At 41.4% G+C, this 24,487-nt stretch overlaps 1 protein-coding gene across 2 annotated transcripts; it reads right to left on the reverse strand.

The window, feature by feature from the left end:
- Window positions 1–2,700: 2,700 nt before the first annotated feature.
- On the reverse strand, window positions 2,701–23,579 carry DET1 (DET1 partner of COP1 E3 ubiquitin ligase). 2 transcript variants are annotated; one of them, XM_010975726.3, is made up of 5 exons: window positions 23,460–23,579; window positions 16,680–17,772; window positions 13,684–13,871; window positions 6,776–6,967; window positions 2,701–3,364 (listed from the first exon to the last, which is right to left on the reverse strand). In XM_010975726.3, the coding sequence occupies exons 2-5, from the start codon at window positions 17,760–17,762 to the stop codon at window positions 3,175–3,177; spliced, it is 1,653 nt and encodes a 550-aa protein (XP_010974028.1). In that variant the 5' UTR covers window positions 17,763–17,772; window positions 23,460–23,579; the 3' UTR covers window positions 2,701–3,174. The 2 variants fall into 2 exon arrangements, with proteins under 2 accessions (XP_010974028.1, XP_031296399.1); XM_031440539.2 differs by having other exon boundaries at window positions 6,776–6,838; window positions 23,460–23,578.
- Between the last annotated feature and the right edge of the window lie 908 nt (window positions 23,580–24,487).

Genomic DNA, 24,487 nt, shown 5'->3' on the forward strand with positions numbered 1-24,487 from the left:
TCTTCTCCATTTCGCCAGGCAGAAGGCCAGCTTCATCCTGAAACTGGCTCTTATTGAGTATGATCACAGGGTACTGGCTGGTGGAAATGTAAGCTCTGTTTCTTCACTGACATTTTCAAGAGAAGTGTTTCCCCAGAAGCCCCAGGAACTTTTATCTCAAGGTATCACTGACCTGAACTAAGTCACATGACATTCCTAAACTAATCTCTGACGACGACTGGTCTTAGCCTAGTTCTAGTCACTAGCAAAGAGTACAGGACTGTTATGACTGGTTTAGACTGCTCGGGCACATCCCTGGAGTGAAGTCAGGTATGTGGGGGATGAAGGGAAGGGAGGGGTATAGAAAAAAGAAATCGAGAATAACTCCTAAGTTTTTGTCTCAAGTAAATGAATAGATACTGAAGTCATTTGGGAAAACCTGGAGGAAAATCAGGTTGGAGTCGGGTGCGGGAACCAAGAGCATTATTTTGGATATGCTAGTTTTGAAATGCCTTTTAGACATCCAGATGAAGGTGCCATGTCAGCCATGGGGTATATGCATTTGGCTCAAGGAAGGGGTCAGGGCCGGAGTTAGAATTTCGATAATCATCAGCTTACACCTAGAATTTAAAAACAGAGGAATGGATGAAATCAACTAAAGAAAGAGAAAAAGAGGTGAAGACCCACGGCCAAGGGCTGGGGCACTCCAACAACTAAAGGTAGAGCAGAGGAACCAATAACTAAAGGGGGAAATGGGGTCAAAGCAGGAGTTTTTAAAGAAAGATCCTAGAATGTATCTTTATGCTAATGGGAATGACCTATCAAGAGAAAGATGGAGAGAGAAAATAACTGCAGAAGCAAAGACCTTGAGAAGTCATAAGGAGGCAGGATTCCCTGAACAGGTGGAGGGGGCTGGCCTTTTATAGAGGGCTATTTCATTCAGGAGGAAAGGCAGAGACTGACCACAGAGGCAAGGAAAGATAAGGAATTCCCACCTGATTGTTTCTATTTCTGCCATGAAGTAGGTGGCCAGTTGATCAGCGAGAAAGGGGAGGAGGGACTTTGAAGAGAGAAATGAAGGCATGAAATAAAGAAAACAGCAGTTTCAGGGGGTGGGAGGGTACGTGAGGACTGCTCAGCTTTTAGAGGTGATGGAAAGATCTAAGACACGACAAGGGAATGCATGACTGAGATGGGGAAAAGGCTGGGAAACTGGCCATGGTCACACAGCGAACGAGCAGAAGGGCCGGGACTCACATTCAGGCCCAGGTGACCTCATGTTCTGTGCTCTTGCTACTCGACCAAGCCTTCAGATACAATCAAGCCACCTGATACAAAGAAAAAGCTACAGGTGAAGCGCCTCTACAAAGGTGAACTCAGCCCCACAAACATGTGACTGCTGATTTCCTCATGGCCTACTCCTTCCTCATGACTAGGAGAATGCTGCAGCACGTCACCCACCCAGATGGCCAGAGAAATTGTTCAAGCCCTACCTCTGGAGTGCCACTGACTTGTCTGGTCTATCTCTAGTCTCCACTCCCTCCAAACCACCTTCCAGACTGCTGAAAATTACCTTTGTGGAAACCCTATTACGCCTTGACTGCATAAAGCCACGCACAAGGCTTCTCTGTGTTTCAGTCATTCCCCCAACCCCAACCCCGGTTTGTGCTGTAGCCATTTAGATTACTTGCCATTTCACAACTGCGACAGCCCTCTTGATGCTTCTATGCCTTTGCACGTACTGGACCTCTCCCTGAAATGCCCTCGGCCCAGTTCACACAACACATTCCCACCCATCCAATTTCAATATCCCTTCCCCAGTATAGCTTTCCTTCTCCGCTTCCTTCACTCCACTATTCCCAGATATACACCACTGGGGCTTTTACCATTTTGCATTATAATTCTATTTGCCTATTTCTCTCCTCATCCTAAGCATCTTGGCACAGCATCTACCTGACACATAGTAGGCGCTCAAATCTCATGCTGAATGCTGAGTGAGGATGAATTTAGCTGTTCAAAATTGGAGATGATGAAAGCAGCTGAACTGTTTTTCGTGGGGCTCAGCATCTCATGTCACATTTCCCAAGGGAAGCCAATCTAGATGGCAGAAGGATAGAGGATCCACAGCACCTTTCACAGCCTGCTTGGAAACCCAACATTTCAATGGTGTCTTCAAAGTCAGAGGCTACTACATAAGCTTATCACATAAACGGTGGACACATCATGAAGATGAAACATAAACACCCTGACAAGCCCTGTGGTGGAGACTGGCTGAGAACGTGACAGAAGGATGCTGGCTGCAGGCCCGCAGGTACCTGCAGGAGAGCTGTGATGGCTCAGCCATCCAGGAACAACCAGTCTGATCTCTTCAGGGACACCTGCAGCTTGCCAGCTCCCCCTACCCAAATTACAGTACGTGCTGCACAGTGTTTGTCTCTGCTGTGGCCAAAGAGAACCGCTCGCTCTTCCACCTGCCCAACCCAGATGGTACAGATGGGAGCATGCCTCTACACGAGGATGTGCAATTACGCCCTGTTCCTCCAGCTGTAACAATTACCAGGAGAACACCCGAGGGAAGGAACAATCCTGGCAGATAGCTGTCTTCCACACTGGCACACACCACTTAGTCCATGGCCTCTGGTCCCTCTCAGTCCTTCCTGGACCCCATGTATTTAAAAAGCACTGGGTGAGATCACAACATAAAGCAGTCTTCAAACAGGATATTTTTAAGTAAGAAAATACCAAGACTTTATTTTTTTTTTTCTTATAAAGACAGCCCTGCTGTTGGCTAAGTGGAAAGGATGTACACAGTTCTGATGAGTAAACAAGATTTACCTGCTTCAGGCTGCAGACCATAATGCCAAAGAAGTGACATGAAGGGGCAGAGGTATAATGCTCTCATCTTCATAGCAATAAAATGCAAAATAAAACAAAAATGAAACGGACTTAATTAACGCTGGACATTCCCACAGGGAAAAGGCAAGAGGACTTTAGGTCAATCAGTAGTGGTACTGTGTCCGATAAAAAAAATCCAGCAGGCTAACCCTCCCTCGCTCCCCTCTCCAGCTCTCCTCTCCGAGGTGTATCAGTCTGGAACCGACAAAGCTGGGAATCAGGAGCTTTTGCTTTGCAGTCCACTGAGATAAGGAGGGGCAAAGTCTTGGAAGACCAGATAACCTGGCTTTGGCGAGGCCCCTACGTGCAGCAGTGTCGCATGTGGAAGTTGACAACGTACTCAGCGTTAGTCCTCTGCACAGAGATAGCAAAAGGCTCGAAAGGGTGGAAGGTGAAGGCAACAAGGCGTCGCACGGTGTGGTTGATGGGGCGGCCCAGTAAGCCTGCCTGAATCTCAAACTTGAGCAGACCAGAGTCCCGGGCATAGAACCTAAACAGAACAAGGAGAGAAGGAGAGGATGGATGGGATAGATATTCATCACCATCTCGAAATCTGAACAGCGGGGAAATGTGGCAACTCTTCATTTAACTTCACTGATGAAATCTCCTCTTACATCAGCCCCAGGTTATTGGAACTGCAAAAGCACCTTTATCTGCTCAGCTCATTTTATGCCAGGCTGATCATGAACTTCACTATGCTGTCCTGAGTCACTGGGTCATTTCTCTTTCCCAAGATGACCTTTAGTTACAGCCTCCCCTTTTCCAGAAGATTGTCTAGACCAGGGCTGGAAGGGAAATGTGAGCCACCTGTATGATTTTTAATTTTCAGGTAGGTAGGTAATTTTAATTTTCTTAGAAGAAAAAGGTGAAGTTAATTTTAATAATATTTTAACCAAATATTCATATCTAAAATAATATCACTTCAACCTACAACTTTACATTCAAGCTTATATTGAATAAAAGATATTAAAGATATATTTCTTTTTTTTTGTACTAAGCCTCTGAAATCTGATGTGTGTTTGACACCTGAGCATACTTCAGTGCTCAACAGCCAAAGAGGCTAATGGCTACTCTAGGACAGTGCAGATCTAGGCCTGTATTTGAGTTTTTCATTTTTAAGAATAAATACTTCTGGAAGGTTCTTCTTTTTCAGAGACAAAAACAAAATACTAAGTAGTTTTTACTTTTTCATCTAACACAGTTAAGACTAAAGATGTTTCCATCCATCCCAGTACTTAAATGCCTTTTCTACAGGCAAAATAAGTGCCCTGTGAACCTGGGAACCAGAGATGATCAGCAGGGTTGGGGCTGAATCGGGGTAAGTTCTAGAAAATAAGGAGCTCTGAATTAAAGAGCTCTATAATTTCTTTTTTGGAAAGCAAATATATAGTAGACAGAAAGATATTCATACCCTTTGACTTAATAATCCCATTTCCAAGAATTTATATCCTCAGAATTTAATTTAAATGAATTCAATAGTGACATGAATAAAGATGGCAACTACAGCATTAGCTCTAAAGCAAAAATGCAGAAAGAGAATAAATGCTCAGTAACAGGGGATAGTTAAATAAAGTATGGTGCATCTACTTGATGGAATAACAGGCTATTGTTAGGACTGCAACTGTAAGGACAACGTAACAACATGAAAAAATGTTTCTGAAATAAAAGCGGACTACAAAATATGCCAACCATGATTCCAACTGTGTGAACGTAAACATGCACATCGGCAAAGACTAGAATGGAATATACAATAAAGGTGGTAGAGTAACGGCATTATCTCTTCAAATGACTTTGATATCCTTACATTTCTCACTTTAAATTAAAAATAAATAAGAATTGGGGGGGTATAGCTTACTGGTAGAGTGTATGCTTAGCATGCATGAGGTCATGGGTTCATTCCTCAGTACCTCCATTAAATAAAGAAATAAACAAACAAACTTAATTACCTCCACCCCTCAAAACAACCCAAAATTTTAAAAATAAATAAATACATAAATAAATAAATAAGGATAACAAGAAAAGCCTTTTTAGTCAGGGGCAATGGCATTTCCAGATTTGTTCCTTAGGCCCATCTTTTCAAATCACAAAGGCAGGGAAATGGAAAAGGAGAGAAATTTATCTCGTGCTACCTAACAAGATCAAATGAGGCCCATTATGTGCTTTTATGTGTGACAAACACATTCACATTACCCACACAGTCCCCAGCACACAAAGGGCTTATAATTTAAAGTAAGTTGTTGGAGCTACTAATTCTAACTACCAGTTTACAGGAGATACGGGGGAATGAGATAAATACTATACCAGGATGCAATGAGCAAAATCTAGAATGTGGGGAACACTACAGGACGAACAACCTGGTTTCTTCAACAATTAAACTGCAAGGAGAGTAAGAGGGAAGCAAAATCTATAGAATAAAAAAGACTTAAGGGGATAGCGGCCAAATACAATGTGCTAACCTTGTTTAGCTCCTGACTGGAACAAACTGTAAGAAGAGTGTGTACAAAGGATACGAGACAATAGGGAAATGTGAAACCTAACTAAATGTTTGGCCACCTTAAGAAATTTTTGTTTAAACTTTTAAAATTTTGTTAGTGCTTGAGATGGAATAAAATGTAATTAAGGTTGTATTTTTTTAAGTCCTAATCTTTTAGAAATTCATACTGAAATATTTACAAGTGAAATGCTATGATACCTAGGATTTGATAATCTGGGGGGCAGTTGGGAAGGGAGGAGTAGTGGTGGTGGAAAGAGATGAAACAACACTGACCACGAGGTGATAACTGTTGAAGCTGGGTGACGGGTCTGTGGAGGTTCATTATACTTTTTTTTTTTTTTGAGGGAACAAGATTCAGCCCATAACAGGAGGTGTTTTGCTCATGCTCACATCAAACAAGCAGAAAAAGTCTTTTTGGGGGTGGGAAGGAGATAATTACATTTATTTTATTCATATACATATTTTTTAATGGAGGTACGGGGGGGATGAACCCAGGACCTTGTGTAGGCTAAGCATACACTCTACCACTGAGCTGTACCCTCCCCTCTACTCTTCTACTTTTATACATTTAAAAATTTCCATAATAAAAAAAAAATTTTAACTGGTTTTTGGAACTTGACTGCAATCTCCCAAAGGAAATACCACAAATGGTGATTAATCATACAAAATACATTACCCAGACCTATTTAATACACAATCAAGCTGGTTTATGAAATACTAACTACCACTGTTTCTAAGGGATGAACCTTCCATAATCCAGCACAGGGCACCAGGAACACACCTGCCTCATAATAACCCCACTCGTGACAGTGGTGCCAGCTCCTCTCCCTAGTATCACCACAGCACACGGAACAACACAAGCTCCCAACATGGAAAGACAGGTGGGTCTGTGAACTGGACATCTGTGAGGGAGGGACTGTTTATAAGAGGTTAGTTTCAAGGTTCTAGCAGTAATACAGTAATCTGCATTCCAAAACTCTTCCAAGTGAGGAAACTGCCTGTTCTCCAAATTGTCTTTGCTATCTTTTCTACTAGGTAACATGAGGGGATAAACTAATTTGAGCTGGATAAAATTTAAGTCTCAATTATAAACACTATTATGAAATGGTATTAAATTATCAGACTGAAAAAATATGGTTTTCTCCCCTGGATACCTTTAAAAAGGAACAACACTCATCTGAATTCCATGTTTTAATGAGAAGCAAAGAGCAGAACTAATTAATTTATGAGACTAGTGCCTAAATGATCAAAGCACTCACCACATTATAGAAACAGCCAGCCCTCTGAATTCAACCCATGAGTACAAGTGGATAGAATCACAGCAAAATGATGTTCAAGAAGAAGAGAAAAACAAAGCCGGCCATATTCAGCCCTTAGGCAGTGTGCAGCTGAAGCAGTGACGTATACCTGATAGGGTGATCTCCACAAGTCTTGGGCCGCTCCATGACTGACACCCACTTGTCATCGTAGCTGAAGAGAGACAAATCAAGGTAAGGGCTACCACTGTAAGACTGGGCACTGATGGGGAGCTGACCCAGCAGCCGGCGCACTGCCTCCGTGTGCCCTCCATACTTGGCATTTACAATAGTGTCTTTAAACCTACAATAAAGCACCAGTGAGGAAGGCTGTGTTAGTGGGCACACAAGCGGCCTTGGATTTTAAACTGACAAACGTTAAGTCTAAAAACAACTCATTCTGAACACAGAAATCTAGATATTGAACTCTCACACATTACAAGTCTGCCTAGCTACAAATACTCTCAAAAAGCAGAAAACAGAATTAGAAAAGAACATCAAGTTACTTCACAGAAGTTAACAGAGATTCTGTACAAGTTTAAAATGAATATAACTGATCTATGACAACTATTTCTACTCATACTTACTTCCCCCAAGTAATAGCCTTAGATTGCGTTAAAAAGGAGTCACCGAAAGCAGAGAATCCTGAAGAGGAGCAGCCTGACTCTTCCTGGGATCAGTTATAAGCCAACTTGCATCAAACCTTTTGACAAATTACTCATTCTTTGTTTAAATAAAGTTTGGGAACTAGCTAACTACACTCCTGCAGAAACACGAGTATCTAGTAGATAGTAACATGGACATAGAGTCACCCATCTGACTTATCTTGAACAATAGTAGTAGTAGTCGTAGTAGTAGTGGTAATAATAATAATAATAATAATAATAACAACAACAACAACAACAATAATAATAATAAAGCAGTTATTTCTCACAATTATAATGAATACTAAATTTAATACCCTTTGAGTATTTCTGTTCATCTGGAAATTTGCCTCAGGAAGCAATCTTATATGCAGAAAAATCTCTCTGCATATTCAATACAGCCTTGTTTATGACAATGAAAAACTGACAGAAAAATTAACCTAATGGAAAACTATAATTTTCAAAGATTATATGGTAACAGAGGAAATGTTCATCATAATGGTGAGTAAAAGAAGTAGGCTAAATTCTGTATAGTATGATAAAACACACAAATTTTATGCCCCAAAATTTAAAAAACTGGTGGAAATACATCAAAATGCTAATGAGTTTGTGTAATGACATTTTAGATTAAAAATTTTTTTTTGCTTTCCTATAGTTTCTTAGAAAAAAATTTATCAGTTCAATTTTTTAAAATCTCTGTATCGAAGCATATCATATGGTTTAACAATCAAGGGGAAAATAAACTATTTTTTTAATCCAAGGAAGAAAATGTAACACCTCATCCCTAAAACTAATGGAGTAAAAAACTTGAATGACGAGACCAGAAAGATTGATCAGACGGGATTTGATTTTTGCTTCCATGTGAACCTGTGGTGCTAGATGGGCATTAGCACTTCTCCGCTCCCCCTGAAGAAAGCCTAGCATCAGCACTGCTTTTCCATTACTTCTCTTGACAGTAGTTTTCACAGCCTCAGTGTAAATCATACAATTAAACCCTGGGCCACAAAGAACTTCTTTCTTTCCCTTTCATTGGAGCTAATATCAGATCCTGGGCTCTTTGGTTTTCAGCCCATTTTCAGCAAAGATCTTGTATTCCAACCATGCCTGGCTCACTGGCTTCAAATATGAGGCTGGCCCACATCTTTGTGATGACCACAAATCAAAGCCTCCATGACAATCTATAGGCTGAAGCAATTTCTACTCCCTAGCATTACCCACCACTTCCAGTCTCCAAGGTCCCCAATGACTGAAAGTAAAGCAGCCATCTCTCTGATGTCTTCACCTGATTAACTTCTGGCTCACTGTCACTCTGTCCAACTATGCCTCTCTTAATTTACAATTACACAACTGTCAGAGATGATCCTTCCAACACCACAGCCTCCTAGTTCCTGGATCTCCTCTCTGCCTCAGCCACTCATTCCCATGGTCATATCCTCATGTCACTATTACTAATGACTGCAACCCCTCTGTAACCTCAGGGTGCAGCACCACAGTCTCCAACTACCTTCTCTCCTACCTCTCCAGCTAACTCCCTCTACTCATCCCAGCTTCAACATACTTCAACCCCAATGGGACCTAATTCCATTGATTCTATCAACTTTTTGCCATCCTACACCTGCATCATGTCCTCTTATCCTTCCTTAGCCAGCTTAAATTCCACAATCATTAAAGTCACTCCACTGCACTCATCCTCAACAACTTTGTCTTCTCTTGCTTTGTGGTACTTACTTGAAAAAACTACAACTCTAGTTAACCTCAGTTCTGCCTGTCCCATGCCTGTATCAACTCAGTTTTCTCCATGGCTGGAGAAAAACATAATTCTCACTTTAAAGTTATAATCATGAACTCATGTGGGCCTTTAATGTTGCAGAGCACTCGTGCTGCATTCCCACGGTCCAGCGAGTCTCCCACTCTCTTTGATGACCACTTCATCCGCCCTCCTCCATGCTCACCCTCCTGTAATGGCACTGCCTACTTTGTAACTGACAAGCAGAAGCAATGAGAAGAAAACTTTAAAGTTCCCATCAGCACATCTGCACTGTGCTGCCTTGTAAGGCCAGTCCCTCCACTTGGGCACTAGGTCCCATCCTCTGATCTCACATACTTAACCAATTCTCCCCCTCCCCCCATCACCCCACTGTTCCTAAACTCAGTTCCCCCCTACCCATCTGCATACAAACACACCGTTTTCCCCTCCCATTTAAAAAATAACAAGAACAGAAACTTAACACCATTTGCCCCTCCAGCTAATGCACCATTTTTTAGCTCTCCTTTACAGTAAAACCTCTCAAAACACTTTTTCCTACTATCTCCAATTCTTTTCCTTCCATTCTTTTTTAAACCACTCCAAACAGGCTCCCCTTCTCCGCTACCATCTCACTGAAACTACTCACTGAAACTACTCTTATCAAGGTCAACAGTGACCTCCATGTTGCTAACTCTAATAGTTGATTATCAGTCCTCACTGTACTTGACCTGTCAGGAAGCTCTCATACTCCTTCCTCTGAGAAACTACTAGACCTCTCCACTTATAGAACCTCTGATCTTCTCCGCTAAACCTGCTCTACTCACAAGCTTCACCATCAGAGTTTCACGGTAACTCAAAAAATGTTAGAATCATCTTTGACTTTGCTCTTTCACAGCCTATAGCCCATCCTCCACTAATCTTTTGGGCTCTATCTTCAAAATACATTGAGAATACAATTACTTACCACCTCCAATGTCACTACCCTGGATCCAAGCCACCATTATTCAACCAACAAAGTATTACTGACAGCCTAGTATGTACCAGGAGCTCTTCTAGGTGCTTAAGATACAATAGGTGAACAAAAAAGAACTTAAATCCTAATGTCAGGAAACAGAATGTAGGAATTTTATTTATTGGATCATTGCAATACCACCACCTTCACATTCTTTTGAGGTTTGGGAAAATACATCTTCCAGAGGCTTCCTTAGAAAAGTTACATGGGAAGTAATTTTCTGAGGCCGTGTATCCGAAAATGTCTTTGTTACACCCTATTATTTGGATACAGAATTCTAGCTTGAAAATCATTTTTTTCACAGAATTCTGAGAACATGATTTTAATGGCTTCAAGCTTTCAGTATTAAGTCTAATAAAACTGATGACTTAATTTTTTATATGTGAAATGTATGTGTTCTAAAATTTCATGGTGATATGCCTCAGTATGGATCTTTTTTTAATTGACTGCACTGGGTGCTTGATGGAGCCAGTGATGTGCTAATAAGTTTAATAATTATTTCTCTGAAGGGAAAAAAGCCAGGATTTGCAGCGCTTGCCCATTTCTATGATGTAAATCCTCCTGCTGTCGTCAATCTCAAGGCACTAATGTGACATCACTGACGGCAGAATTGTCAAGAGATGAGCAGCGGCACATCACTGTATAGTATTTTCAACAAACAGATAAGACAGATACAAATAACTTCAAGAGCTTAAGTGATAGTAAAATAATCATGAATTAATAATTAGAAAATAATTAATTGTTAATGTCTGTGTTTTGCAACAATCAGCTTGCAAAAAGTTCCTGAAAGTTTAACAACTGGCTCTCACAAGCCAGTATGAGCCAGCTCCAGCACACCACTGCATGGTCCTTGCCAATCTGGAAATGTATATTCTTCACACTAGAAAACTGCCTTACATTGCTTCCTCCTCTTTATTTTCTCTACTGCTCCTTTTGGAATTAGCCAGATACTGGACCTCCTGGGCAAATCCTCTAAATTTTTTTTTACCATTTCTCTCCCATTTTCCTACTCTTATCTTTTTATTCTACTTTCCTGGAGAATTCCTCAACTATATCTAACAAAGCTTAAATTTCTAAAGCACCTCACTGTTCTAGCAATGTTCCTGTTTTTATAGTTTCAATTATTTCAGTGAACACCATGTTGTTTATTTTTACACTGTTTTATTTTAGTCACTATCTTTCAAAATAAAGGCTTTTCTTAGTAACTCATGATCCCTGGTGCCCATTTTTTTTTCCTTAAACATTTATTCTAACCTAAAATAGATCAATTTTCATTTCTTTTTAACAGAAGTTTACTGAAGATTATAAAATTGAGCACTTGGACCCATGTGTTCACAAGAAATAATTTCAATTTATATATACATTATGTTTTCAATGCAGCAAAGTATAAGATGATTAATAATTTGAAAATAAGAAGAAAAATGTAATGAAATAATATAAAATTTCAAACAGTATGAGAATAATTTGCTCTATACTTTTTATGTCAAATATTGAAAACTAATTTGACTATGGCATTTAGATTCCCTTGGCTATATTTAAAAGTGTGACACCTTAAACTTATACAATATTACATGCCAACTGTATCTCAATAAACCTGGGGAAAATAGAAATGTTATAGTAATTTTATTTTTAAATGTAAATGTTTAATATACACTGAAAATTAAATCCTCTGTAATTATTTAAATTTAATAGTAAAAAAATTTTTTAATCAACTTAAAAATTAATATGTCAGGAGATCTAGTTTTTCAAAAACTTCTGCTGGTATGAGGCAAAATTTTGAAGAGATCGCAAAGCTAGAATGCCACCCTTCTCTTCAACCTTTTATTTTCTCCTCCTGGAGCCTCCTACAGTTTCACTTAATTATGGGTGCATTCTGAAATGAATTTTTAGAAAACACTGCTTCCTCTCGTTCCTGATGACATCAGTCATTCAACAAATACCTAATGTGCTCCTCCCACATGAATGACACTGGCCTAGGTGCTGTGGACAAGGCAGAATAGACAAAAATCCCTGCCCCCATACAGTGTACCTTCCAGTAACTTCTCTGATGTTTTGACTGAGTGTACTCAGCTTTTGTTATTTAGTTAATAATAACCTGCTTAATTTTAAAGTTAATTTTAAAAGCAGAAAATTCTTTTCAAAATGAAAAAAGGCAAAATCTGTCCACGTTCTGCTTTCAAAACTCCTTCTATACTGATTAGAGACGTTAACAAGGCAGAAAATTTGACTAAACCAGAGGAAAAGGAAAAAGCGTGTTTAATTTTCTGAAAAGCAATATTTATCTATTTTTAATCAAGTACTGTCCTTCTACATAAATGTGATGCCACTGAATTAGGTCTCTGCTTTGCTCATTTTCCCCAGTGGCAGTAAGGCTTACTCTGATTCATCCACTCACTCTATTCTGATTTATCCTGGAACCTAAAACAGGTATTTCCCATAACTGGCTGAGGTTAGGGAAGAAATAATTTAGGCATGTGGAATCTGATGAGGCACTGACTGATTAAAGTAGGATTGAACTTAGGCCCTTGGTCCAAAATAACCAGTCATTTCACAATAAGGCACCCAGACAGCCATGAGGAGCTCTGGTTTACAGGAGGTGGGGATCAGCTTAGGGTGACCTAGGTGTCCTGTGAAGAGCCTCCAAGTGTCTCTTCTTCAAGTCGGTCAGTTTCCCTAGGGAATTATCTCTAATCTCCCGCCCAGGGAGTATAAGCCTCGATGCCATCTGTGATAAGGGAGATGGGAGTCTTCCCCATCAGCATATCAATTTTCACTTAATTTTTGTTTTAATCGTGACATGTCTCACCTATCTGCTCAGCCATGCCACATGAACATAAAACCCAGAGCCTGCATGGTTCAGTTTCTCCAGAGAATAAAGCCTTTTGCTGAGGTGGGGAAGAGGCTGTCATTTGGCAGTGCAGGCTTAAGGAAAGGAGCTAGAGTATCTGATTGCTCCTGTTAAGACTTTCATGCAATCCTACTGATTTCAGCCTCATAGGTATCTTCGAAGTGTGGAGGGCCTCCAATTTCTTAGCCTTTTCCAGAGCTCTCTGGTGCAAGGCAACTTGTTTCTTGACAGCTAAGCTCTGGAGTCTTAAGTTTTTGTTCCCTGAGGTATGCCCAGGTAGTTATCACTCCTCCACTGGCTCTTCAGCTTCTAAAACTCTGTTGTTATCTTCTCTCCCATTCTCCTTGTTCTTGTAGGGTTATACCTCTTCTTTTATTGTCATTTTAGTGGGGTTGAGAGATGAAGCAGAGATAAACATAGCTGTTCAACACACGTTTAATAAAAAGTTATAAAATTATTTCCCTAGTCATTCACTCAAAAAATATTTAAGTGCTTGACAGTGCATCACTGAAGATAAAGCAATAAATACCAAAGACACAGTCTCCATCTTTCTGCAGCTTACATACAGTCTACAAGGAATAATGGACAACACACAAGTAATTCCTCAAGTGCTGAGAGAAAGGAGAAGGTTAGGACGACAAAAGAGGTCACAACAGGCGGACCGCCCCAAGGCCTGGTGGGCAGAAAGAATATGGGAAGGTTTCCTGAGGTAAACGACTCAATTTCCTAAAGAAAAATTCAGCCTGTTAAGCCTAGTGGAACAGCTTACCGGCGCTGGATCTGTCTTGCAAAATTGTTGCTGGAGGCTGAGCAGGGAAACTGGACTTCACTATGCAGGGTGGCATTACGGAAGAGATCACAGAAGTTCTCAAAGAGCTCCAAAAGCTCATCTGACGTGTTCTCAAACACAGCGATCACCTCTGTTGTCACCATATTATACACCACAAAGAAAGATGCCTGCAGAAGAACAGAGAGACCTGAGGGGCAGCTGAGTATAGCATCATGCCTAGCAAATTTATTAGTTGGCTAAAAATGCAAGTTACCCAAGTAAAACAACCAAACACCCCTGCTCCAGCAGCAGGGCAGAAACGTGGCGCCAAGTGGTTCTGGAAAAGGAGGAAGCCTCAGTGGGCTTTATCCATCAAGAGCCTCGGTGTTCCCTGATTTCCCACTGTACCTGTGCAGCTGGAATTACTGAGCTGTTCAGCATATATGTATAAAATAGTTTCCAACCTTTTATTTCAAACTGTGCAAATTTAGTATTTTTTCCTTCCAAGTGTTTATTCCTTACTGGCTCCCCAACTCACCTTGAGATTAAAAACATTGTTTTAAAATGCCAGATTTAATTTTCCTTCCAGCTGAGAAAGTGATTTGCAGCTACAAGTCGCCTGTTGGTAAATTATTTTCTCTTGTGTATCTATACTTGAAAGTTCAATTTAGGGGCATTTCTTTTTCCTCTCAATATTTCTAACATGCAGAGGAACACCTTAAGTATACTATGTCCACTCAGGCAAATTGTAACCAAGCAGGGTGCTACTGCTAAACAAATGAAAAAAATCAAAGCAGCATTTTCCATTTCCTTCCCATAAATGTTCTTTCAGCCAAGAGCATTTGTAACATACATTTGAGATTTGTAGCAATTAAGATCAGAGGAGGAGCCTGAAAAGCATTCAAATGCCATAGGTGGCAGAGTTACTGCTTTCTCTGAAAGGGCCCCTGGGTGACTGGCCCTCTTTAAACCCCCAGTGCAGTGCTCTGCTCAGCCTAATGAGGAAGCTCCAGGCACCCCTAGTTTTTGTCAGAGTGGATGCAGCAGTATGAATCAATCTGCAAGCTTCCAACAGGATTCTATAAGTTTTCAGAACAGTAGGATTAGTACTCCCCCTCCTATGATTAAATTTAAATCTCCATTACCAATTTCTTGAGACACTGGCCCACCTGTTTCACTGGTAATTAGTCCTTCCCAAAGCTTATGTTACATGACTTTTGTGGTCACCTGGAAATTAAATTTGGCTGTAAATTAAAGAGGCTGGAAGGTAACCTGAGAATAATACCCATAATATTAGCAAGGCTTTGTGTTTAGGTGCACTTTTTACTCATTAACCTTACTGGAACCTATCAAATTAAACTGGGGAAGGCGAGGGGAGGACAAGTAGGGCAGAGAGATTTGGTTTAAAGTTACAAACTCTATAAGCAAAGCACAGAGCCCTAGTAATGTTTCTGGCTATAACTTACTGTAGGTACTGGAAATAAGTAGGTCATGTTTTAGCAAAGGCAAAAAGGATAATCTCAAATGCAACAGTCACAGACAACTTATTCCCTCCAAAATAAAAAGGTAATTATAGCTCAAGCCTAAATAAGAAACTGACTCATGTCCTTTCTATAAACCTGGACAACACTTTGATCATACCAGGGCTTCACCAGGATTCATCATAATTATGTGAATATAGAATTATACAAACATTTACTAGCCTTTCCTCTAGTGGACTGGGAAATACAGGGCAGGAAGGTACAGAAATCAAGGGCTTCACCACCAACCTCCCATGACACAAAACATGAACTAGATGCTCACCCATGATGGCTCAATGGGTGACCTCACCTTTAATAGGGAAGAAAAAGAATCCAGAAAAAAATTATCTCTAACCATATTACTCACTCCGCCCACTCCCACCCTTTTTTTTTAGAATACACAAGTTATGATTCAGAAGACAAATGTTAGAAAACATTTTACCATGGATGGCTCGAAAGGTCTTAGGAGACAATTTCCTGTACAGCCTCTCTTAAGGGTAGAATCAGCCACAGGTCAGTGAGAGATACCAGGCTCAGCTGACTTCACAGTTTACTGGTTTGCTCTGCTCTGAATTTCCAAGCTAGTATCTAAGAGACAATCTGGAAACAGGAGAATGGGGGGCAAATGTACAGAAAGGTAGTTCTCTTATTTGGTCAACACTACAGTAGAGCTTCTCAAAGGGAAATGCCCAAATAATCCTGAATTTCAGCATGGTGTTTCAACTCAAGAGTCAGAGCTCTTACTGTGATCTTAATACCACCTTGTTCCTATTGTGAAATGCCTCTCTCCCCTACCAACATCTTTCACCCAAACTGAAAAGCCCTCAGGACCTGCAGTCTGGATGATCCACTTGGCAGATCAGATATTTTGGCTTCCTTTTGATCTTGTCAATGCTCTGCAACCTATGTTCCAGCACATGGGCAAGGTCAGGGTAAAGTCATAACACTTAACTCTGTCAAATGAACTTACCTGATAGTTACATCCTAAAGAAGACTTTGTGAAGAAATATATTGACATTAACTACTTAAGCAGGAAAGAAAAGATCACATTCTTAGAAGACTTTCTTTTTTGCATGGTGGGCTCATTCTCACTGCCAGAACTAAAACAGTCAGACCAACAAGCACAATCTAATACCAAATCAAGGCAGTATCCATAGGCAGTCAAACCTTGACCTTTTAGCATTTGGGCTTCCATCTCAACAGTACTGAACATGCTCTGCAGAGGAATCAGGGTAATAATCACAGAGCTGACTACCTGCATGTCAACAGCTTGGGATTTGGCTTCTGTTTGTCCAAATTACTACATGTGTCCAGAGAAAAATGGAGCTGTTTTAAGTTTGACTGAACCCTAGGAAGGCAAAACTTCAAGACTACAAAAAATGTGCGTTTCTGAGATGTTGGCCATAGGCAAAAAGAGAAATCTTCCTGTTTTGCCACAGAAACTGGAAAGGTAAATGGCAAGAAGGCTTCTCATACCTGTGATGGGTCTGTGACCCGCAGGGTTACGACATCCTCACTAGTATACTTGATAAACAGATGGTTTTCATCCAGAAGCTGCATTTTCCACATGCGCAGCTGCCGTAGTTGGTCAAAATACTGGAAGAAGCGCCTCTTGGCCATCGCACTCCCATCCTGTTCTGCTCGGCGCCACAGGTATACGAGCAGCCGGTGTTTCAGAGAGTTGATGAAAGGATCCCTGAAAGGACTGGCCATGCCCGTCTGGCTGTCGCGCTGTACCTCAGGGAAAACAGCTGACACAGTGAGCAGATCATCCTCATAGCAGAAGCGGCCAATGGTCCTCACGTCGATGAAAGTGCCTTCAGGAGTCACCTGGAAGACATGGATGGTCTGCTGCTGCACTGACAAGATGGCCAAGATATTCTTGTACAAGTACAGCCCCTGGTTGTGTGACAGGACGACTTTATCACACTTGAAGGTACGTGTGTCACATAAGCGGCCAGTGTGGAGGTCAATGATGTGCAGGGAGTAGTCCTCCAGAGGGGACCGTGGGTTGGGGGTCACAGATTCACTGTTCCGATAGACCTCATAAAAAGGAGGGTGAGGTTCGTCCGGGAGGTAGGCAGCTGAGCCCACGATGACACACCGGCAGTCGTCAGTGAAGAGGCTGCACTCCCGGTTCAGGTGCTCACCATTGGCTGCTACATTGGTAATGTGCAGCAGGACAAAAAAGCGTTCGAAGAGCCGACCGCGGATGTTGACTGACCTCTGGTCATTGCCATTGGACAGGATCTCCCCCTCATAGCCCTGCAGTAGGTCCTCGGCTGCCTGGCAGCCCTGGTACTCATAGATTTCGAGAGATGTCTGGTCTGAAGAGAAAGCAATGAAGTAGCGTCCATCAGGTGAGAATTTACGCAAGAAACAAGGTGGCTTCTCAACGTTGACAACCGTGAAGTTGGGGAAGACATTCTGGTGGAACACTCGAACCTGATGCCAGTGGGTGCCTGCCTTGCCTGAACTGATCCGCCGGCGTTCCAAGCGGTGAATGACATTTTGGTTTTGGATTCTTCGAGGTTTGATAGTAGAAACATGATGATCCATTATCACATTGCTGCATGGAAAAATAAAGTACGAGTCAAGCAAATAAAAGACAATTTCTCAAAACATAAATACAGTTGACCTTTGAACAACAAGGGCGTTTGAGGTGCCAACCCCCTGCAGCCAAAAATTCAAGTATAACTTACAGTCAGCCCTCAGTATACACAGTTCCTCCACATTCGCAAATTCAACCAAATCTGTGTTTTCAAGGGTCAACTACATACGCAAGTCAAATAGATTTCCCTCCATATATCCTGGGCCTAGGGGCTCCCAAGATGATAGTGATCAGCACTTCTCCTTCCCAGATGATAGTTAGGAAGTGGTCCAGACATTTCTGAGTCTAGAAACAGGTTTTAGGGAAGGATCTAACTCACTAGGAATACGTTCAAAGCATGCTTAGCTGTTGGGAATACTCAACAGAATAAATCTATAACTACACCGAATTTGTTCAGTGTAAGCATCACACTCAATGCACATTCATTAAATAAAACCATATTTATTGGGCTGTTAAGATGTCCATAATATCCAAAGCAATCTACAAACTTAATGCAATCCTTATCAAAACCCCAATGTTATTTTTTGCAAAAAGAAAAAAAAAGGAGAAACAAAAGAAAAATTCGTCCTAAAATGCACATGTAATCTCAAATAGTCAAAACAATTTTGCAAAAGAACAAAGTTGGAGGACCCAGGCTTCCTGACTTCAAAACCTGTTACAAAGACACAGTAATCAAAAAAGTGTAGCACTGGCATAAAGACAGAAAAATATACTAAAAGAACACAATTAAGAGTCGAGAAATAAACCCTCATGTATATAAACTCAAATTAAGAAGTTCAGAGAACCCCGAACATTATAAACCCAAAGAAATCCATGCCCAGACATATCATAATCAATCTGTGAAAAACTAAGTCACAAAGGAAAAATCTTGAAAGCAACCAGGTAAATGACACATTACCTATTGGAAAACAACAATTTATATATCCATGATGTCTCATGAGGAACTACAGAGGCCAGAAAAAAAAGCAGAACAACATTTTTAAGTGTTGAAATGGCTGTCAGTTTCATCATTCATATCTCAGCTAAAAATAGTAGCACTTTAGAATTTTCCGACTACCTTACCTAAAGTCATGCCTTTTTCCAACCACATCAATCTATCATTTTGCCCTATTTTCTTCAGCTCTTCTTACTTTCTCAAATTATCTTATTTGTTTACCTTGTTAGTATCTGTCTCCCCATATCAGACAGCAGAGACCTGTCGAATTCCTTGCTGAATCCCCAAGACCTAGAACAGTGCCTGAGACAAGGTAAGTGTTCATAAATATGTTAAATGAATGAATGGAACATCTCACAAGGGACTTGAAGGATAAAGAACTCACTAGGCAAAGTAAAGGATGAATATTCCAGAAAGAAGGTAGCTTTAAGATACATTTAGAAAGAGCACAGCATGGCACATTTGGGAAACAATAATTCCAAGAGGTCAGAACACAGGAAGCACAGAGTGAATAAGAGGAGATAAGAAAAGTAGAACTAGAGCCAGATTGTAAAATAAAATACTTTTTTATGTCAGGCCACACAAGTTATTACAGGTTTTAAGCAGAGGAGGGACTGATCCAATCAATCTATATTTCAGAAATAAAAACATACACACAATGAGGGAATTTATTTATATTGTCTCCTAAGAGATTTGAAATTCCTTATATAAGTACATATATGATCTAGTCAAGCTAAAGATGTACATACCTCTGACTGAGCAAATCAAGTTTCTCAGACTGCTAGTCATAACTCACTAATGGCGCTTTGAAATCAATTTACTGGATATACTGATTAACATTTTTAAAAATGGAATGAGAAAGAGAATACCAAACTGTATCACACATAGTAAGGGTAAGCACTGTTGTGTGAAACTTCTGTTTCAATTACATATACGAGTTACAAGGGATGGGAGAGGCTGCGCCATCCAGGTGATGAGGGCTCAGACCAAGGGTGTACCAGGGAGCCCCCTTAATGACTGGCAGGCTTCTCTTAAGGGTGACAGGCAGGGAACAGCCTGATTCACCCCCTCCCCAATGACTGAAAGAAGAATGTCCCCTAGACAAGGAGTTCTTAACCATACAAGCACTGGGTGAGGATATAAAATATATTTCCTAATGATCCAGACTAGAGCAAGAGACTGCAGACTTCTACCCTCAGGCCAAATCTAGCCTGCCTGCCTGTTTTTATAAATAAAGTTTTACTGGAACACAGTCATACCCCCTCATTTACATCTTGCCTATGGCTGTTTTTGCCCTACAAAGGCATAGCTGATTAGTTGAGACCAAAGAGCACACAGCCCACAAGCCTAAAATAGTCTGTCAGCCCCTGATCTTAAGCACTGATTCCCAACTGGGGCAATTTTGTAATATATGGACATATTTTTGGTTGTCCTAACTTGGGAGGGAGTGAGGGGTGCTACGAGTGTCCAGCAAATAAAAGCCGGGATGCTGCTAAACATCCTACAGTAAACAGGACAGCCTCTCACATCTGGCCCAAAATGTCAATAATGCTAACGCTGAGAAATCCTGATCTAAGAGAAATGTCTGTAGATATATTAACAGGAGACATATACAAGAACATCTGTAGCAGGACTGTTAACAACAGCAAAAACTGACAATACTCCAAATGCCCATCAATGGTAGACTAGATAAATTTATCCAGTTCTATTCATGCAGTGGAATCTTATGAAGCAATGAATTAACACCCTACAGTTATATATAACAACATAGATGAATCTCAGGCACAACGCTGAATGAAGGAGGCAAGCTGCAGGATATATACACTGTGATTCCATTTACGTAAGTTTCAAACAATGTCTATTTTAAGAATACAAATATGTATGGTATATATTTACAAAAGCAAAGGAATTATAAAATTCAAAATAGTGCTTAGCTCTGATGAAGAAATGTGATGGGAGTTAGAGATACACTGGCAATTCCAAGTGTTATGTTTTCTTGAATCAGCATTCATTGTACTGTTACTCTTTTAAAAATTACATGTTTTGAAAGTATTATTTGTACATACTCAGAAATTTTTTTTAAATTAGAAAACAATCATTGTAAAGGGAAAACAAAGCTAGGACAATAAAATTAAGCCTGAAGTACACAGAAACACATACCATGAGGACCTGCAGAACTGCCAAGCTTCTAATTTGGCTCTGACTTTCTCAGCAGACAAGGCACAGGAAAATACAATCAGTTACAGAATTTGCACTGCCAATAAGATAAAAACTTAATGGCTGCTTGGAAGGAGCACAGCAATTCCGAGCACTGGATTTTAAAAGAAATCTCTCTCATGAGTCTTCTCAAAGGACCTTGGCATGATACGGTGAACAATATCCTCCACTTTGGAATAATAAACACAATATTGAGTTTCATAAAGCTACTCCTTTAAATAGTGACAGAGCTGATGTGACTATTTTGATACAGTCCAAAAAACACACTATTAAGGTTTAAGCACTTTAAAATACCAAGTAATGCACAAAACTGCCTTTCTCAATCCCTGCCCAGGCCACCTCTGCCACCAGCACTGTGCCAACTTAAAATGGGGCTTGGAGGCAGAGAGGGAGACCAGAATGGGATGAGAGAAGTAGGTAAAGCCCAAGAATGGGAGAAGGAATAGGCATTAGGCACCATCGAGCAGATCAACCACATATAACTGAGTTGAATAAGGGATACTAGTGGTTCCACTCAGAAAGAGCCACTGATCATTTTAAGCAAAGTAGATGCTTAATTCTAAAAAAAAAAAAAAAAAACTTGTGTACCTTTTGAGCAGTCCCATCTTAAACTCTCTGATTTGCTTTTTTAAGGGAAAGACACCAGTACTAGGGTGGAGAGAGTAGAGGGGTGGGGTGGGTGGAGATGAAGGCCTGTTAGCTTCAGCTCCAAATTGTACAGGAAATCCTCACTGAACTTCCTAACACTTCTCTCGGTGTGCACTCCCCCGCCCCGTCTGTCTCTCTAAATTTTTTTATCACACAATTATGGTTTCTAGAGACGATGGAATTCTAAGTCTTTTTCAACATGTCCTGTTATTATTCCAATTATAAGATACATGATCATAGAAAAATTCAAATATAGAAAAAGTACATAATGAAAGTCCTTTCTAGTCAGAGTGGGCATTAGGAAAAAAGTAGAGTAATTTAGGATATTCTTCCCAAAAGCTGCCCTGTTCCAGTGAGTGGCCCATGCTAAAAGCAACCAGAAACCTGAGCGTCTTCCTTGATACCTCTTTCCTTCAGCCCCTATCCCTGATCAGTCACCAAACTCTGGAGATTTTCCATTCTAGATAGTCCTCTACTGCACCACCTTCTCTCTATCATGATCTGCCAGAACCTTCATCCGAAATTTATAATTTCATGTCTACATTACTGCAACTGCTTCCTAAGTGGTCTCCCTAAACCCACTCCTGTCCACTTCTAATCCATTCAACACCAGAGTAATCTTTTCAAAATGCTTTTGTGATCACATCCTTTCTCCTATGGATTAAAATATGTACCTTCCAATTGCTCTTAATGATAAGGACCAAAATCCTTACTATGCCAACCAGATGCCTCAAAGCTCTCAGCTCTGCCTCTCCAGCCTCATCTTTTTCCATTCAACCCATTTCTCCCACAGGTGTCCTCCCTCCTGCTTCAGAACCTTGGCACCTGCTCTTCACCTCTGTCTCAAAAGGCTCTTCTCACTTTACCGACTTAATTTCTATTTCAGATATCAGCCTAATCACCACTTCCTCAAAGAAATCTTCCTTCACCCTCCCCATCAGTTAAATACCAACATATCAGCCATACCTTTCCTTCATAGCACCTACCACACTTGCAACTTTGTCTCTGCATTTTACTTATGTCTATGGCCCTAGATGATGAACTCCTGACCAGTACACAAACACACTCTGTATGCCCATCACAGCACTTAACTCCTTGCTAGGCCTCCTTTCCTGAATGTTGGAAAGTTCTTTGCCAACTCAAGTATCTACTGGGGCTGTTCCCTCTGCCTTGAATGTGTTTCCTCTCGCCCTTGCCATACTTCTCAAGTTGCAGCTTGAATGTCATCTCCTTCAGGAAGTCTTACTCTGACCACCCTTTCTAAAACATATTTTTTGCTTTCCCATTACTTTTTCTGTTCGTCTTCTCCATAGTACTTGTCACAGTTTGAATCTATACTTTCAGTTGCACGGTTAGGTGTTTAATGTCAGACTCCCCCGTAAACTATACTCTCCAGACAGAAGTAACCATGTCTACTTCAGTCCCCTTAGTTTTCTCAGAGCCTAGCACTGGGGCTGACCCGTAGCATGTGTTCGGTACGTTATCTATGAAACGGAAGAAGCAAGCCTGGCTGAACTGGGCAACTCATTATGTGGTACTAAGCAAGTCCTTTTCCCCTGCTGGGTCTGTTTCCCCGTGCCGGCAGGTGCACCTAACCCTCAGTTCCTTCTGATGGCTTCCTAAACGGGAAGGGGATACCTAGGGGCGGGCACACACGCCCAAGGGGGCGCCCCCGGAAAGAAAAGCCCGGGGCGGGGCCTCAATGGGAAGAGAATTCTGAAGGAGGGCGGGGGCCGCTGGGCCTCCGCGTCATGCGGGGAGGGGGCACCCCATGGCGGCAATCCGAGGAGGCCCGGGGAGGGCCTGACGGGCTTGGAGTCTGGGCCAAAGAATGAGAAGTCCTCACCTGTTCGGTCCGGGTTCAAAGGGTCGAGGCGAGGTACCCCCCGGCCTGCTGGGCGCGCGCCTCCCCCGGCCCCGCCCCCGCCATGCCTCGGGACCCGGCGCCTGCAGCGGCAAAGCCCGCTTCCGCTAGCCACCGGAAGTGCGGCGCAGCGAGAAGGGAAGTGGGGAGAGCGCCGTGCCGTCCAGCGGCACTGAGAGACATTACAGCGCTCCCTGGTGCCCGGAGGAGGCTAGAAGCCGTAGGGGCCCAATGGCAGCAAAGGAAAAATTTAACCAGGCGCCCTAACCCGGGCACCTGGGTGATCTGTGGCAAGGTCTCTGCCCCTGCTGGGCACATTTGCAAAACCATGAATAAAAATTAACTTTTCACCTTTTGATTAGTTGCACCATTTTATCAGCTGAGAAACTATTTTCTGTTTTCCCCTCCTAGACACTGAGCACTTTAAAGACCAGGGCTCCACTTATCTCTAGAGAACACTGCCTAATACATTTACCAGCACACAGAGGACGTATGGTAAAATCTTCTTGCACTAAATTAATCTTGTAACATTTACTTTCACTTACATTATCTCATTTGGTCTCTTACAAGCTGGTTCCTCCCTTGAAGTGTTTGCTTTGTCCCCTTTCTGGATAACTTGCCCCCAAATTTCCCCACAGCCTCCTTCAGGTAATTCAGATCTAAGTGCAAATGTCACCTCTTCAGAGGGCTTCCCTGTCCACTCTCATTCCACTGCCATCAAGCTATTTCTGCATAGCACTCATCATCGTCTGATATTACCCTGTTCTTCCTTTTGTTTCAATGTCTTTCTTTGTTATGTTTCCTTTGCCCCCACTAGAATGTAAACTCCATGAGAGCAGGGGGTTTTGTCCTGTTTTCTGTTATATCCTCACCTAGATAGGGATTTGGCATCTTGCCGATGCTCTCAATCTGAGACAGGACGGGACCTGGGACCTGGGATACTTTGCTGCAGTGCTTGCACCTGGACAAATAATGTCTCCTCCAGCAACATAATATAAGGAAACTATAAG

This window comes from Camelus dromedarius, chromosome 29 (genome assembly GCF_036321535.1).
Source record: "Camelus dromedarius isolate mCamDro1 chromosome 29, mCamDro1.pat, whole genome shotgun sequence".
Classification (NCBI taxonomy): Eukaryota; Metazoa; Chordata; class Mammalia; order Artiodactyla; family Camelidae; genus Camelus; species Camelus dromedarius.